Raw genomic sequence first — 17,912 nt, 5'->3', positions numbered from 1 at the left:
ACACAGCAATCAGTGAAAGTGAGCAGATGGAGCAGACGGAGGACCTCTCATACAGTCTCACGTGCTCAAACAAAGAGTGTGTGAGTATCAGGATTGCTTCACTAGTTTGCCTGTGAATGTTATTGGATAAGCCTGTGGCAAGCTCTCTTGTGCCGGTGTAAAGTACTGTTTATCATATCAATAGAGCAAGGGGGTGGGGCCGCTCCTCAGAGTGTGAATGGGCCTCGAAGTGTGAAAGCTGCTGTCAGAGCAGGAGCGAACAAACACACAGTCAACAGAGAAGTAGTAGTTTGTGATGTGACCTTTGTGTATTAGCAGACAGAAATTGCTTTGAGATGAAGACAAACAAAACGCATAGACCATTTTGTATATATTGTTCAAAATGTGCATTTGTGTTTATTGTTTGAACCTTTTTGTTGTACAGTCTTTCACACAAGACCTCAACTTACCTTTATAAATTGTCAAAACATTTGCTTATTATAGTTTGCTGTGTGTTTTGAATAAATGTGTGTGGAAAATCATTTCCACTTTACTTTTTCCTTTCTTATTTGTGATTGTAAACCTTTATTCCATTATAAAACACCACTGTAGCATATATTCTGAAAGTACAGGTTGTCCTGAAAAAAAGAGACATAAAACTTGATTGTGGGAAGCAGGGAGAGCTGTTAGCAGCAATAATAAAACATTTATGCCAGACAAGTGAACTGAAAAATGCCCTCGGACCCCAGAGGGTTAAGATACTAATGACACAAATGTAACTCCAAAGCCTCTGAGCTGAGCTTTTGCAACTGGCTGCACGTCAGTATCTAATTCATAAAAAATGGAGGCTGTCTCATTTTTGGGGAAAAAAAACCCCGGTTTTGGTCGGTTGTAGTTTATCGTTTGTATTGTAATGCTGGGAAAAATGTGTCATTTGATATAAAATGCTAATTCACTCTGAAGTTATTAATTATGACCGAAATCTGCGCAGCTCTTTGGAGCTGTGCACTTAGTCCCACAAGTTGGAGGATATTATTATTAATATTATTATTATTACAATTATTATTATTTCCTTTTCCTGATGGGCAACTTCAGTTTACACACCAGCTGGTGCTCATGCCAGAGAACCATTGCGTAAAACTCCGGTGTGGAACATTGGATGACTCTCGTTTCTTGCCCACAAGACAAGAATCCCAGTTCATGACTTTAATCCACACAAAGCTGACATCTTTAAATGGCTTTGAGAGGGTTTAATGAAGACATTGCAGACCTGCCGCTAGAAGAGTGATGTGCACATCAGTGACACAGTGATGAGCAATTAACGCACCCACGTTTGCAGTTATATGAATGGATATAAAAGCATGCGCAAAGTGATGCGTAAAATGGCACTAACAATGGCTGTGTTAGCACTGTTAAAGCACATTGCAAATGGTGCAATCCGATGTGAGCGTGTACTCAGAACACGAGGATTTACTTGCAAATGACGATAATTGGCTCATAAACCGATTTCATTTACCAACGCCACTGTTACTGGAGTTGCACACAGACCTGCGGCCGGCCCAGAGTGCAATACGGCGAGGAAACAGGGGCTGTCTGTGCCCACACAGGTGCTGCCATGCTGGTCATCCTGGTTTCAGGATACAGATTCAGAAAGACCTCTGGAGGACTTTCATTGTGGGGTTCATTTATTTTCTTCAGCTCAGCGCGCAGGAGAGATGCTGTTCATCTACAGCTCTGTGACCACAGAACACGCTGACTCTCTGATCTCTTCTGTTTGCGATTTGATACGAAGAAAATTAGAAATATATTTCTTAGTACTTTAATTATTGGTTTAAAATTGCAAAACTATGATGCTATAAGCTTGAAATACGATCTAATTGGTACATTTTCAGCAACATTTCAGTTCATTTTTCAGAAATTCTGTGCAAGGTGGCATAGCCAGTTTGAACCCGAGAAATGGGTGGAAATTTGCAGTACCGGGCAGGACAGCCTGGCGCCACCCACCTTGGCTAGAACCCTGTATCCCACCAATATGGACACATTGATACATGTTGTGTAACTAGCTCGCTAACCAATCATGTGCCAGTCCTCTAATATGATACTTCTGTAGTTTATCCAACACTAAAGTGTGATCTATAGTGTCATATGCTTTCTGTAAATCAAAGAAAACCCCTACAGTGTATTTCTCGTTCTCAATTGCATTTGTAATTTGTTCAACAAAATCAATTAAAGCCAGTGAATTAGTGCGATTTTTTCTAAATCCGTATTTCTGTTCACTGAGTATATGATGTTTAGTTATTAAATCGTTTAACCTCTTTACAAATATCTTTTCCAGAAATTTGAAAATTGTGTTAAGAGTGAGATTGGCCTATAGTTTCAAAAGACGTGTTTGTCACCAGATTTGAACAGTGGTATCACTTTAGCTAGCTTAATTTTAGAAGGAAATTTTCCAGTCATTAATGACAAATTACAAATATGAGGTAAAGTTTTAACAATACAATCAATAATATTCTTTATCAAAACATATCAGTTGATTTTTTTCCTTTTAGTTTATGAACTATGTCAATGATTTTGTTTTCCTCTGTTTCTTTAAAGTACATTGAATCTAGAATTGTGTTAATTGTTTTACTGTTGTTCAAAGAACACGTTTTCAAGGATACAATTGAATTTGTGGTTTTTTTTCCCACATTAACAAAACAGTCATTGAAATGATCTGCAATAACTTTATTTTCTTTTACGATTGTGTCAGAATATGTGTAAAATAAGCTGGATAATCTTTAACAACTTTTCTATTTAATGATTAATTAAATTAATATTAATATTATATTAATATTAATATTGGTGTTATTTTTTGTCAATAAATCAATATAGTACTGCTTCTTACAAGATCTCATAATGTTAGTTAATTTGTTTTTGTGTGTCTTGTTTATTGTTTCAGCTTCATTTGTTCTGAGTTTGATAAACTGCTTATACAAAACTTTTTTTTCTTTTTACATGCATGCTGGAGTCTCTTTGTGACCCAAGGTTTATGAATTTTTCACTTGTTACCAATTTTTGACACAAATGGGCAATGTTTATCATACAAATTGGAAATAATAGAGATAAATAATTTGTATGATTTGTCAATATCTTCAATATAAACACACTAAGTTTGATTCATTAAGTCCATTCCGAAATTTTCAATCGTAACATCAGTCATATTCCTTACGAAGTTTGTAGTTTTGTTTTGATCATTTTTATGAACTAAAGACTGGAAAGCAACAAAAGCCAGCAAATGATCACTGACATCACTAATGAGTAATCCACCCATTAAATTTCCTACAGTAACATTTGTTAATATGTTGTCGACAAGTGTTGATGTATTCATAGTTATCCTAGTTGGATGTGTAATCACTGGATACAACCCCATACAAAACACAGAATTTATAAATTCCATTATTTGGGGTTGACCATGAGGATTTAGGACATCTATATTAAAGTCTCCACAAACAAATAAAAGCTTATTATTTATAATTGTGTTATACATTTCAGTCAATTTGTCCATAAAAATATTAATATTTGATCCGGGAGCTCTATAAGCACAGCTTATAATTATATTTTTTGATTTTTTATTTTTTTTTTTTTACATTTAATTTCCACTCTGACACGTTCCATAACATTCTCCAAAGAAAATGACATATTTTGTACATTTCACTTTGATGATGTGAAATAACATAAAGCGCCACACCACCACCCCATTTTTTTATCCTATTTGTGGCAAAAAAAAATTCATATCCTTCAAGCTGAACAATGTCAACCTGTTTTAACCAAGTCTCACTAATTGCAATAACTGAAAAATGATTGTTGGATATGTTTAAACAGTCCTGAATTTTAGAAAAATTGATAAGAAGACTTCTGCTATTAAAATGTATGATGGAGAACATCCCATTTGTCAAACAATCATCCTTAAATTGTTCTTCAGTAAAGTATTTACAATGATGAATAATATTTTTAAGAAAAAAAAAAACAGTTTGGATCAATATTATGAAAACTATGTTCAGTGGAATGAAATTTTTTTAATTGAGTTCCTGTGCAATGGTAAATTCAAAAGAATCATCTGTCATCATATAATAAACAGAAAAATCCACAAACCAAAAAACAGTCAAATTAGGTCTAATTTCATGATGTAAACATGTGCATGATATAAAAATGATATTGCATAATATTGTTGCGACGTCATCACCAGAACGGACCTGCTGATTCAAAACCAAATCAATTGTAAACACAGCAGAGGTCGAGCTGTTTTTGGACAGTTTTTTTTTTTCTAGTGTGGAGCTTTTTTTTTAAGTCCATTCTGAAGGTGTTTCTGAAGAAGCTATGGAGGACACAACTTTATGGTTTTGAGCCTTATTTAGATAAAAATGAGGGAGACTAAACCTTGGAGGAAAACCTTCAGTCTGACAACAGTGATGATATAGGCAGAGTTCAGAACACAGAATGGTGATTATAAAATAAATAAATAGTTCAGGTGATTTCACCATGTGGGTGGAGGTGATACTTTTTGCCAGCTCTTTGGTCTAATCAACTGATAAAAAAAGAAAGAAATTACTATCTGTGACATCAGAAAAAAGTGGTGGTGTGGATTTTTATTTCTGATTTTTTTTCCCTGAGAAACAGGTACATTCAAATCTGAAAAAAATTCAGGTGGGACTGAAAATATCAGCTATTTTTAAAATAAATATTCTTTCCTTCTTGAATACAGTTAGTGTACTGTACGTTAGTAGCTTAACACGTTGATATTAAATATTAAAACCATTCACACAAGGAGGAAATAATATATAGTCTTACATGCCTATTTCAGTGAGATCATCTTCAGTCTGATGAAAACGTCTGAAAATAATTTAATTCGTTGTCCTGGCTGAAGAAAAGTCCATGATGGTTCGAGTCTATGCTGTACTGATCCGCGACCAGCACGGTCAGCTACAGGTCTGCAGCTGATGGATCAAGTCTCTCCTGTTTGCACTGCAAGTTAAGACCGTGGAGAAGTTGCCGACACCGTGTGAGCGCGCTTGTCAATAAAAGTGCTCCACCTGCCAATTAAAAGGATTCTGTCGGCGAGTATTAACCATTCTGACACGTATTAAAAAAACGTGTACCACCAACCCGAACCACTCTGTAGAAACAGTGCTGTCAGTAGCCTGTAAAAATCCAGAAATTAATCAAAAAATTAATGGGAATATTAAGGTAATGTTGCGGCAGGGATGCCACTTCCTCCTTCTTCTCCAATGTCGGGACTCACTGGGAAGTTCCTGGTTTTTAATGGCGCACAGTTCAAAATCTTAATATTTATCTCTTCAGTAACTGCACACCAGGAAAGGATAAATTTCAAACTGTTGTTTAATTTTAGTCTTACATTCTCAAAAAACATTACATATCGTGTCACCTACACTTTAAACCCACTGTTTTGCACAAACATAACAGTCATTGTCTTCTACATCATCACTTCTGCATCAGTGTCTGTCTGTCTATCTGTCTATCTGTCTATCTACGGTATCTATCTATCTATCTATCTATCTATCTATGGCGTAGATAAGAATAAGTTCCTCTTCACCCTCCAGTAGAGGAGATGGCAGTGTGCATTTCATGTTAGTTGTAGTCTGCCAGTTTACTACAAGTATAAGGCTTCAAAACATATCAAAGCAGTGTTCTGACTTATCTGTCACTCGTGTAGTGGCAACTAAAAGATCTGGGGCCATCGCCAGCCACTCTTTATATTCTTTAAATACGGTTTTCGTTCCCATTCTGTTGTGCTGTTTTGAAAGTGTTCCTTTTCATGTGGGTTTCAGAACAATCTTCCAGAACATGGGTGTTTCAGAGGTTTCAAAACATTTCCAAGTAGTGTTTTGAGTTAGCCAACAGTAATTTGCAGTAACAACAAAAAGTTGTTCACATCACCCACAGCCACATGTTCTCCTCTTCTCTTATATATTTCATCTCGATTTTACAAACACAGTGGGCATCATGTTCCCCCATGGAACAGACACGTCTATGGCAGATTAGACAATCTGGCATTCACCACAAATGAAAAAGATCATCTTTGTTATGTGCCATTTTTAGTTTGGTGATTTACAAGATGACAGCATGCATGGTTTTAAGAGGGATGTCCCAATCTAATCGGATCTGATCAGTATTTTTTAAATTAAATCCAAGTCATCAAACAGGTGTTCATAATTATGAAGTTGGAGAATGTTTTTGGCGGTGGGGATGGGGGGGTGGTGTTGGGCGCAGACAAACAGAGTTACCTGACAGCCAATTGTATGAAACACCAAACTCACAGTGTGTAATTATGATCTTTGCAGTTACACACCAAAAACGTATGTACGCCATTGTTGGTTATCTTGTTTTTGTCAAGGTGTCGTGTGCTGATCTCTCAGTGAGGTTTCCAGTAGTTGTTTTCTAGTTCAGCATGAATCTGGTTCAGACGGCAAGCTTTCTTTAATGTCACTTATGCATGCTGTCTAAGCAATGGCTAAAAAAAAGTCAGTGGTATTTTCTCATGTTTCTTTTGAACTTTGTGGTCACATTTTTTATCACCGTCTTGTTCCCTTCGTCTTCCCTTACTGCTGTCACTATCTGCAACCATGGCAACAGCCAAAGGCTTACCAGGGCCCACAACAGGTAAATATCCCACTGGATAATCATTGCAAGCCAGATTTACAGTGTGTGATGCTGGATCTGGATGTGGGTCAGGACACATCATTGCCTCCACTCCATGAGCCAAAAAACCATCACCATGCATGGATGCCCGCTCTGCTGATGCCACTCACTTTGTCTCTGGCCATGTCTCAGGCTGCATAAGTTATCCCACGACCTATTTACTCCTTTGGTTTGGCTTTGCACAATAAAATGGCTCTGTTTGAGTGGAGTTGCACCCACGTGTAAATATTTGATTTAAGAAGTGATCATAGCATAATTCAATGGAAAATGGCAATTCAACATTTTCTCTTAACTTTGTTCCTTTGACAAAAGTACATTTTCATAATATTCATGATAAGGTACATTAATATGCATTGCATTTTCTGGCATTTGCAGCTATTTATTTAAGAATGGTCAGGTCCATAAGTATTTGGACAGTAATGCCTTTTTTGTTGTTTGTTTTGTAATGTGGCTTCTGTAATGGAACAGTGGAGATGTGCTTGTGGTGTAGATTTTGATTCAAAGGGTTTAACAAAAATACCATATTCTCCATTTAGGAATTACAGACATTTATATTCATAGTCAAACTAAATATGAGATCTGGTTATAAAAGTCATCACTTTTATAAGCAGTTTTATTTAGACAAGTCAGGGGATGAATACATGAACATTTCCAAGCCACTAAATATGTTTTGCACTTAATTTCCATCAGTCATTAATAAGGTTGGGTATCGAGAACCTGTTCTTTTCGAGTATCGTTAAGAAATTATTCGATCCACTGATATCAATAGCCTTTTTGCTTAATGATTCCCTTATCGGTCCTTCAGCGCAGTCATTGTTTTTGAGGGTGTTTCTCGGGAAAATGATCATTCCTCTACGTTGATTATAGACCCTGCAGCGGGTCTGTAATCATCCGTTTCTGCAGCACGACACCACTTTGAAGTGTGAACCAGTGAAGCAATGCTTCGATCCACTAGCTCATTGGTTCTTTGATTCGCTGTGCTTCAGAAATGGCAAGTCCGCTTCTTAACCCCTCTCAAAGCCATTAAAATATTGTGAGTCACTTTTGTGTGTATTAAAGTCACTAACTGGGACTCTTGTCTTGTGGTCAAGAAACGAGAATCATCCTCCGTTCCATTGGCACAGCTCCAAATGCTGCGCGGCTCTCTGCTGAGACAGAGTCTGGTTAAAATTAACTTCAAAAGGAATCGCCGCTTTGAATAAAATAACACCTCTTACAAACGTAATACAGACAAGAAACTCCAATCAACTCAAACGTTTTTTTTTTCCTCCCAAAATGAGATGTCCTGCTTTCTTTATAAATTACATCCTGACGTGCAGCACAGCACAGCTGCAAGAGCTCAGCTCAGATGTATGGAAAGACATTCATGCCAATAACATCTGAAAGGAAATGCTTTTGACAAAAACTATAGATTTTGTTTATTTTTATTTATGTCCGGAGATCAAGGATCCACCATGTAGAGTTTATTATGTCCAGAGTTTAAGGATCCAGTGATCAATTTCATATTTATTTACTTTAAGACTCAGTAAAAACGTTGTTCAATTTCAGTTTAATCGGCTTATAAAGTGCCAAATCACAACAAAAGCCATGTCAAGGCGCCTCACATAGAACAGGTCAACATAAAAAATAAATAAATAAATAAATAAATAAAAAAATTCTAATACATAATTAAAAACAGAAGTCAAAGAATAAAACAGATATAAAAAAAAACTATTCATAAGAAAGAGAATAAAAATAGGCTTTAAGTCTTGACTTAAAAATGTCCATGGACTCCAGCTGCCTCACGGTCGCAGGAAGACCATTCCACAGAGCGGGTGCACGATAAGAAAAAGCTCTTTGACCCACAGACATAGAAGACCTATAAAGTCTACTTTTAGTACACAAAAAAATTAACAAGCGGTATCGATAAGGGAATCGATAAGGAATCGGATCGATAAGCGGAATCGATAATGGTATCGATATCGATAAACTCTTATCGATACCCATCCCTAGACTACAATCAAACATCATGGCACACCATGGTTAATCTGTCTGTCATCTCCATTTCGCAAACACTGAGTGGCCGAGCAAGAAGAACACTAGACGTCCAAGCCAGAAGATGTTCTGTGCTTCTGTTTGGAGAAGTTACATTGTGCACAGGAAAACGTGACTGTTGTGTCAACAGTTGCAGTTTCATGGTAGAACAGAACAGAGAAGTTAAAGTTCCATATTAATGCAACTTCATCGCTTTACTTGAATCTCTATAAAACCTTAATTAGTTTAAGCAGAAGCAGAAGATTGCTACACAAGTTCTTAAGTGAAGCCAACTCTAACCTCCCATTTTTCATGACTTGTAGTAAAAGATGTTTTCTATGCATACCAAAGGTTTATTTCCATCAAATTCTGTTCACAAATTTGTTAAAATCAGCATTAGTGAACAAACTTTATCTTCGCCCAGACAATCCATCCATCTGGCTGGTGTGCCATGTCAACATGCCGATTAAAAAGCATGATTATTGCACAGGTGTGCTTTGGAGTGATAATAATATGGCACTTTTGAAATTACCTGAGATTTCTGAAAAACAAACAAATGTGTATGCAAAAAACATGTTGCATTTATAACTCAGGATAAGAGTATTTGATTAGAGTCCAAATAAACATTTATGTTTTAAATAATTTGAGTCCAAAATGCAAATGCTTTGACAAGAGGTTCCTTATGACAGACTCCACAGAAGCATGCAAAGTCAAGTGGAACATAGCGCACAATGTGTACATGTTGTGTTTGTTGGTACACGTGTGGCCAACCCGATCTGATGCCAAGTTTGTGATGGCGTTATGAAAAGTGATTTAATCTATTAGTTTGTGATACCGTAAGGAAATGGAGTAGATTTTTGTGATGGTGTCATCAAATTTGGCGTGACACTGGGGTTGTGTTTAGGGTTATTGTTAGGGTTAAAATTAGTACGCGAAGGGTGACCGCGTCATGAAAATAATAATACATTTTGTGATGATATTTTGAAAAAAAATGAGACTGAGCTGTGTGTGGCACACTTTGTTCACCTTCAAAAATAGATTGGTCAGTGATTTTTAATGGGTTCTAAAGCTGTTTGTATGTCAGTGGTGAGGTGACAATGTTTGCATTTCAATGAGGAGTTGTGCCTTTTGAGGTGAAAGGGATGAGGTTATGTTTTGGCGACAAGTTGTGCTGGGTTGAAATGCGGGCAGTTCATCGTTTGTCATTGCTGCGAACACTTGGCCACTTTAGTGGGGCGGCATAGCAAAACAATTGTTCATTTTGTGATAAAAGAATGGAATTTGGCACATTTATTCTAAATTAATTAATGTTTATTTTCAGATATGGAGCCATCCTGGAGCTGACCTCTAATGAGCTAAAGGGGTCAATAAAGAATTACACAGGGATCAAAATTTAAAAATGTTCCAATCATGTTGACAACTATACCACATTATTTGTCTGATCATAACGATTCCAAAAAGGTATAGTTTGGACTTTCTAGGACTGAATGTTCTGGAGTTATGGAGTAAAAATGACAAAAATGGTGACGAAGATCAGTTTCAGTTTGTACAGTTGTCATATGTTAAAGCTGCTCCAACTTTGGTAAAATGTGATGCAAATTATTGGTCGAAATAAAAGGATTAATAAATGGAATAGTTTTGACTGTGTGGAATGCTTGGTCTCCAAAGTAAAGGTAAAACAAGGTCGACGTCCATTGGATTCTTTGACGTGACATATGTTACCCCGTAACATGATAACTAAGCATGACAGATGGTGCAAACTGTTCCTTTTTAAAATGCTATTAACTCAACCAATAATTTGCATCATTTTTTTGCCAAAATTGGAGCAACTTTTGACCATTATACAAACTGAAACTGACCTTTGTTACCATTTTTGCTGTTTTTAACCCATGAAATTCAGTCATAAATAGTCCAAACTATACCATTTTGGAGTCGTTATGATCACACAAATAATGTGGTATTGTTGTCAACATAATTGAAGCATTTTAAATTTTGACCCCTGTGTAATTCTTTATTGCCCCCTGTAGCTCATTAGAGGTCAGCTCCAGGATGGCTCCATATCTGAAAATAAACATTAATTAATTTAGAATACGTGTGTCAAATTCCATGCTTTTATCACAAAATGAACACTTTTTATGGAAATTTTAGCTAAGCTGCACCACTACTTAGCTTGGTGTGATATGAAAAGAACTTATGCCCCGTGTGCACACTGTGATCACCTGTACACATCATTATATCATCAACATGCAATTAAATTAATCCAACTGTTGCAAGTGAGTTGTTGATTAAAAAATATGAAGTGCTTGCTGCCTGATGGCTCTATTCTGCATGGACTTCAGCAACCTGCATGTTTCACTATTTTTATTTTAAATACACAATATTTTTATTCTTTTTTTAAAGATCATTATATTTCCAAAGCAGGGGAAACTAACAAGGTTTGCAGGAACATCCCCGCCGTCATATCCCAGGTCACTTTGCAAAACTGAGAGCAAGCGACCGCCGTTCATCAGCTTGAGATAATGAGAGCACCTGAGATGCACAGTAAAGACACATCCACGTACAGTTTATTACAGGGCACACACAAAAGGCATGGGAAACCATCAGCATGCTCTCTGTCTAGAGGATGCCTCATGTTAAATAATGCCTATTTGAAAATCCTGGTCCTCAGCAGCAGAATGTGGGAGTGAGCTCACAAAAAGACAAAGCATTCTTTCAGCGTTTGTTTAAACCATTTTAAGAAGTGTAGACATCCGTGGCATTTCCTGTGATTACGTCTTATACCTCAGTTCAGGTTGCTTCTAAGTATGACAGAAGCTCAGTTGGGCCTCTTATGCTTTGTTCACAAGTGTAAAAGCTGCAGCTGGATTTGCTCAGGAGAACAAAAGGATTAAAATATTTTCATTGCTCCTTAATAAAGCAGCTGTGTGTGAGACACCAGCAGGTGTTAACATTACCTCTGCTTTTCTGTCTGTCTTCATCCAGACCCCAACGCTTTAGGACAGCACGGACCTGACCACGCTTTAATCGGTGGTGTTGTTGCAGTGGTCGTCTTCATCACCTTGTGTTTGATAATAGTTCTGGGACGTTATCTGGCCAGACATAAAGGTAAAATAGGTCACGTTGGCTCCCTTGAATAATAACTTTTCTGGCCTCGAGCAAAAACATCAATAACTCACTGTCGTTTTTTATGCCCACAGGGACATATTTAACACACGAGGCCAAAGGCGCGGAGGATGCCCCCGATGCAGACACGGCCATCATCAACGCCGAGGGAAACCATGTGCACGCAGAGGAAAAGAAAGAGTATTTCATTTAGACCTCTGTTGCTCATTTGTTTTTGCTCATTTTGACAATTTTGGATGGCAGGTGTGATTTTTGAAGCTGCCTCTGCGTTGGTACATAATCTGTTTCATTTGTCCTCACATGATTATATGCTTATTTTCAAAGCATTTGCTGACAACATACTCTTCTCCATTTGTATTCAGTCTGAACTGTGTCCTTTGGGATTATTTCCAAGGTCCCATGGTAGAAAACTGTTGTACTTTTTAAAAAATATATTTCTTTCAGTTATAACAGCCTGATTTCTTCACTCAACCTGTAACAAAGCTTTTTTTGTCATTTATGTTTCAACGCATCAGCTTTTCATACTGTTTTGTTGTAACAGCAAAACATGATAGATCCACAACTTCATCAGATATTAACATTTGATGAAGAATTTTTTTTTTTAAAAGTGCCCTTTTTGTTGCGCGGAGTCAACCCCACTGTGCCCATACTGCATTTATTTAAAATAAATAAAAATCCTGAAGTAGACCAAACATTTTGACAAGACAAAACAAAACGTAGAAGCACACTTGGTGATCGTCTCTAGATGACATCAGCTCACTTTTAGCAGTGTCTGTGTATTCTTGCATTGATTTATTTCCATTTTGATTGTGTTTTGCTGTTGTTTACCACAACAGAGAGCAAGTTAGAAAATTAAAGCACAAAGTCTGAGGACTAAAATGGAGGGATAACACATCAACTGTTTCTCAGGATTCAATGCGAGTCTCGACAGAGAGATGATGTCAGTTATACGATGAGGAGTTCAAAAGTTGTTGCCACTAATGAATTTTTTTCGTTGCCTATTTCACGTACAATCCAACTGGAATGAATGAAACCTTGTGGGTGTTCTTTATGTATGTTATTTTATTGAATAACTATGCTCAATATGTGGATATTGCTGTAAAATACTTTGCTAACGTGAATAATGGTGAACGAAATTGTTGAAACTTGAGATTCCTGACACATAACAATTTGTATATTAGCATAATCACTATTTACATACTCCACATTTTAATTTTTGTCATTAAGCTAAGTAAAACCAGAGATTGTTTTGCCAGAAGGCGTGTAAATAATGTGTAAGTATTATGTTTTAGTAAAAGAAAACACAAATTAGAGCTTTTTAATTTCAGATCATATCACTACCTGTCACTTTGAAGATACCGTTTTCACATTTTGAAAGAATTCTTCAAACAGGGATCCGAATCGAAAGAATAAAATGTGTGTATGTGTGTGTGTTGGGGGGAGGGAATCTGGTTAAAATATATGTATTTATTATTCTGATTGACATTTATTAGATAATACTGTATTGATTGATATTATTGCTGTCATTACTAAAGTTGTTGTCTGACATTAACCTTTCCATTTGCTTTTTTGTTTGTTTGATTTTTATTCTGTAAGTTATCATGACAAACAATATGATGATCACCGTTATGGCCTTTGAGTTTGCTGCAAACAGTATTAATGACATGCTGAGGCATTGGTGAATCAGACATCCCCTCACTGTACATAGTCACTGTATTAAATTCATTGTTGCCAATGGACACATGTTATTTTGTTAGCTCAGTCAGTACAATGCTATAAATAACTCATTTTGTATAAAGTTTTATTCGCTGTAATTAATTTGCTTTTTATGGGGGATGTGTGATGTATTGAATATTCATTTTTCAACTATGCCACTGTAAAAAAAAAATGAAAAAAAGAAAAAGAAAAGAAGGAAAATCTGGATTAAAGTATGAACAACTTGAAAATTGCCACTCTGTTATTTTTTATTATTATTATTTTTTTTTTTTTTTTTGTGACTGTGTTTTACTTTTTAAATGTGCTAATGGACACTGAAAAGTCACACCATCAGGCCATGTGTCCACAGCTGCAAAAATCCAGTGTACACTGACAGACATTGACTGAAGCTGTAAGTGCATACAACTGCTGAACACTGCTCAGCTTTTAGTATTAATAATGTATGCAAAGCAACTCAGTGAAGGAAGAACCTAAAAACCATGAAGTTCCTTCAGATATATATATATATATATATATATATATATATATATATATATATATATATACATACATACAGTTTATTGCGGGAGTTAAAAATAACCCGCAATAAGCGAAATCCACGAAGTAGTCAGCGTTATTTTTTACAATTATTATAGACGTTTTAAGGCTGTAAAACCCCTCACTACACACTTTATACACTTTCTCAAACAGGCATTAACATTTTCTCACTTTTCTCTCGTGTGTAAACACTCTCAAAGTTCAAACCTTAGTAGAAAAATACGACCAACCTGTTTTCAATGAAAAATGTTTTTGCACTCATAATCAAAGATTTGCAAAACTGTTTTTACTGAAAAGTTTTGTTATTTATATGCATCAGATGTAAGCCACCCAGCAAAAAAAATGTTTTCACAAAGATGAGCGAAATACAGTACCATTATTATTGTAGCCTGGTAACAGCTGTTCTTTTATAACAAAGTTCTGCTTTGCGAGCCCATTACATAACTTTTTTCCACCAGTGAAACAGTGGTGGAAGAAGTACTCAGATTCATTGATTCAGTCAAAGAAGAAAGAACTAAAAAAAAAAAAATCAAAAGCAGAAGTCAGAAGTACCACATAAACAACCATAATTAAGTAAGGGCCCCTTCACACGTAGTGCAAAGTTTGGTCGAATACGGTGAAAGAGCGCAAAACAGTTTGAATTAGCGCACCACACAACTTCGCACAGACGGGCAGGCATGCACAATCCCGGTTCAAGAGTTCATGCACGTGACGGTGTCTTTCGAGCAGGAACACAGTGCGAGGTGCACCACATCAAACTGCTTATGAGGAATAAATAAAAATAAAAACCAGCTGGTACCTGTGGGACCACATCACGCTGCTTATGAGGAATAAAGAAAAAAGAAATCCCACCCACAGGACTCGAACCTGTGCCTTCCAAAAGCTCTGATTGCCTTTACCACTGAGCTACACAGCTGTGTTTTGAAAGCTGCAGGAATCTGCCTCATACCAGGAAGGATATGGAAGGATTACAAAAACAAAATTTAAATCACACACCATATAAAAACACTGCATTTATCAAACGGGTGATACAAATATGATCCGTCTGTTCCTCTGTAGATGACACATGGTTACAGACATACAGTCATGAAATGACATGAATGAGAAGCAGTGTGCCCTGATTATGTCCAGATCTACTGGTCCAGTGCATCCATTCACCCCGCGCACGTGTTCTGCCTGATACGCGTGTCTTGTGGACGGCACTCTGCAGCACAAACACCACGTCATGTGGAACAGAGCTCATGTGGGTCTCGTGACAGTCATATCGCCCACTGCGTGTTCTGATCTGATGGTCCATTTCAACCTGGCTGTCAGGCTGTCAATGTCCGCTCCGTGCGCATGCTCGCTCACTGCAGCTTGTCGCGATATATGTTTTTATTTAAGTCCACCTAAGTACAGCAATCAGACACATACGCCTCACAATGAACAGTTGTTAGTCCATGTCTGTCCAAACAGAGTAGGTGTTGTCCAGCTGGGATGTCCAAATCCACAGATCGCCACAGCTGCTTCTGTCCGAAGCCACGCTTCCTGTCAGTGGAGCGCACACACCCACGTGTCAGTGTGTATGTGTTTGCAAAGCCACACTCATGGGGAACTTAGACAAAATTCACTGCGAGTACGGCAGTGATTGTCTGCAGTCGGTTGTCATGTCAAGAGTGCAAATGGCCACACAAGTGCCAAACGGGCGAGGTTAGATGTTCGTGTGTGTCAGCTGGAGTTTGGCCGACACCTGCCGCAAGAGGGTTCAATGGGCTCGCACAGTGCACACTCTGTCTTTCAGCCGCTGGTGTGCACAAATAGTTGTAGCAACAGGTGTATGAGGCATTGGAAGCAGCTATGAAATTACACGGTTTGCATATGATTCCTGCTTCATGCGCACTTCATGTGCAATTCAACTTTAAAAAGTACTTACTTTTAAAATTTTAACAATAAAAAGTACTTGCTTTATGTGTTCTGTAATTCAACTGTGTATATTTTAATAAAAAAATAATAATATTATGGGCTGTGCCATTTTAACAAAGAATCATAGCAATGACGTTACTGGTCACACTTGCAAACAAACAATATTGATTATTTGAAAGGTTATCATTCTGATTGTGGTTACCCTCTGTGGCACAATTCACAACCCCCAAATGCTCCTCCTGGAATATCCTAGAATTAAATGCCATTAAGCAAAAATAACAAAGACCGATATAAATGTTTTTAACATAAAAAGCAGTGATCTAATAGGAAACCATTGTGGTCTGTTGACTGTAGTATATACTTACATGTCAAAATTTACAGCCAGGGGGGCATGTAATTTCAGGGTGAATTCTTAAAAGCTACCAATTCATTTTTTGAGGGAGAGAAGGCATCAAAATCTCAATGAGTCCTTTTTAGAGCCAGTGGCACATCTGTGGTGGCTGATTCTCCATTGTTGCCTCTTCTGAATCCATTTGGGAGGGTGTTTAGAATAACCAGTGAAGACAGGCCTCCCCTCACTTGACTGATTCAGTGGAAAAGCAACCCTCTATATATGCAATGATGTAGAAAAAGTTGGTGCACCCTTGAGCTTTTACATGTTTGAATTTTTTATGACATCAAAAGAAAAATATAACACAATGCTAAAATACCCTCGGCCATGTGAGCATAAGAATAGGAAACAAGGGTGACCATCTGACCTAATAAAATAGGTCAAGCTTAGCCATCTTTGAACTTGTCCACAGTCTGTGTCCCAAGAATGTTCCCTGTAAATCTGAAGACCCTGGCAGTCAGGACTGGACTTATGCTGTGCACAAACAGACACATGGATGGATAGACGGACGGATGCAAAGTCTTTGCGATATCTGATGGCCATATTTTGGCTTCAGGTAAAAATCTAAAAGCCAAAATAATGGTATGCAGCCCTGGTGTCAATGCATGTTCTAGCAGTATGAGTGGGGCTCTGTTTCCTGTTTCTGCAGGTTGGTAAAAAAAACCTTGTAACTGTTAGAATGACCTAACCAGAGGGTCACCCCTCCGAGTGTGGTCTGCTTGAGGTTTCTTCCTCAGCATCATGGGGGGGAGGGGGGGCATTTCCTTACCACTGTCGCCTGTGTGGTTGTTCAGGGGGCTTGGTAAGGTTAGAGCTTACCTGTATGAAGCACCTTGAGGAACTTTTCCAAGACACCAGTTATGTCTTGGACTATATTTACCTTAGTTATTAAGAATTGCAAACAGTATGGTACTGTCTGGTAAATCTGTCCGGAGGAGGCAGTTGCCAAAAAATGAGTGACTGTGCAAGAAGGTAACTAATGAGGGAAGACACCAAGAAACCCATGACAATCCTGAAGATGTTATTGGTTTCTGTGCCTGCGATTGGAGTGATTGTGCATGGTTCAAGTTTTGTATTCTACGTACTTCACCACTCACAGTTTCATAGCAGAGCTGAGCAGAGAAGAACTGTCATACGACAAAGCAGATTAAATCTAGTCATGCATCGCTTGTGTGTCTTCTGGCAAACTGTAGCTGAAGTTTCAGTTCTTTTTCAGAAAATCTGTCTCTTTACCATTTCATGATGAAGCTGGATAACTGGTGAAGTAAAATGCAAAACTTGGACTGTGCACAATCTCTCCAATTTCTGATTCATTCACAAAACGATGATTGAGACTGATGGACTTTATAACTTGAAATGCTGCTCAAATGATCAATTACATTAATAAAAGCAGGCGCACACGTGCGTGCATGTGTGCGTGTGTGTGTGTGTGTGTTTAAACGATCTAAAACATATAATGGCGCATCATCAACAAATTTAAAACAACCCGTTTTTGGCCTGAAATATTACTTCTGTTTATCCCTGAAGGATTTCGAATTGTTATTGCTAGAGGTTT

At 37.4% G+C, this 17,912-nt stretch overlaps 1 protein-coding gene across 2 annotated transcripts in view; it reads left to right on the top strand.

Moving 5' to 3' along the window:
• Window positions 1-13,758, top strand: part of LOC117508633 (cell adhesion molecule 2-like) — a 717,110-nt gene extending 703,352 nt beyond the window's left edge. The window contains exons 9-11 of one of the 2 annotated variants that reach the window (XM_034168434.1): window positions 6,610-6,636; window positions 11,671-11,793; window positions 11,886-13,758. In XM_034168434.1, coding sequence (XP_034024325.1) covers window positions 6,610-6,636; window positions 11,671-11,793; window positions 11,886-12,004 — 269 coding nt within the window. In that variant the 3' untranslated portion in view covers window positions 12,005-13,758. The remainder of the gene's footprint in view (window positions 1-6,609; window positions 6,637-11,670; window positions 11,794-11,885) is intronic. The other variant, XM_034168436.1, reaches the window with a different exon arrangement.
• The last annotated feature ends 4,154 nt before the right edge of the window (window positions 13,759-17,912 follow it).

The sequence above is a fragment of the Thalassophryne amazonica genome, chromosome 4 (assembly GCF_902500255.1).
Source record: "Thalassophryne amazonica chromosome 4, fThaAma1.1, whole genome shotgun sequence".
Taxonomy (NCBI): Eukaryota; Metazoa; Chordata; class Actinopteri; order Batrachoidiformes; family Batrachoididae; genus Thalassophryne; species Thalassophryne amazonica.
The sequence above is the reverse complement of the archived record's forward strand: the minus strand, read 5'-3'. Positions and strand labels throughout refer to the sequence as shown.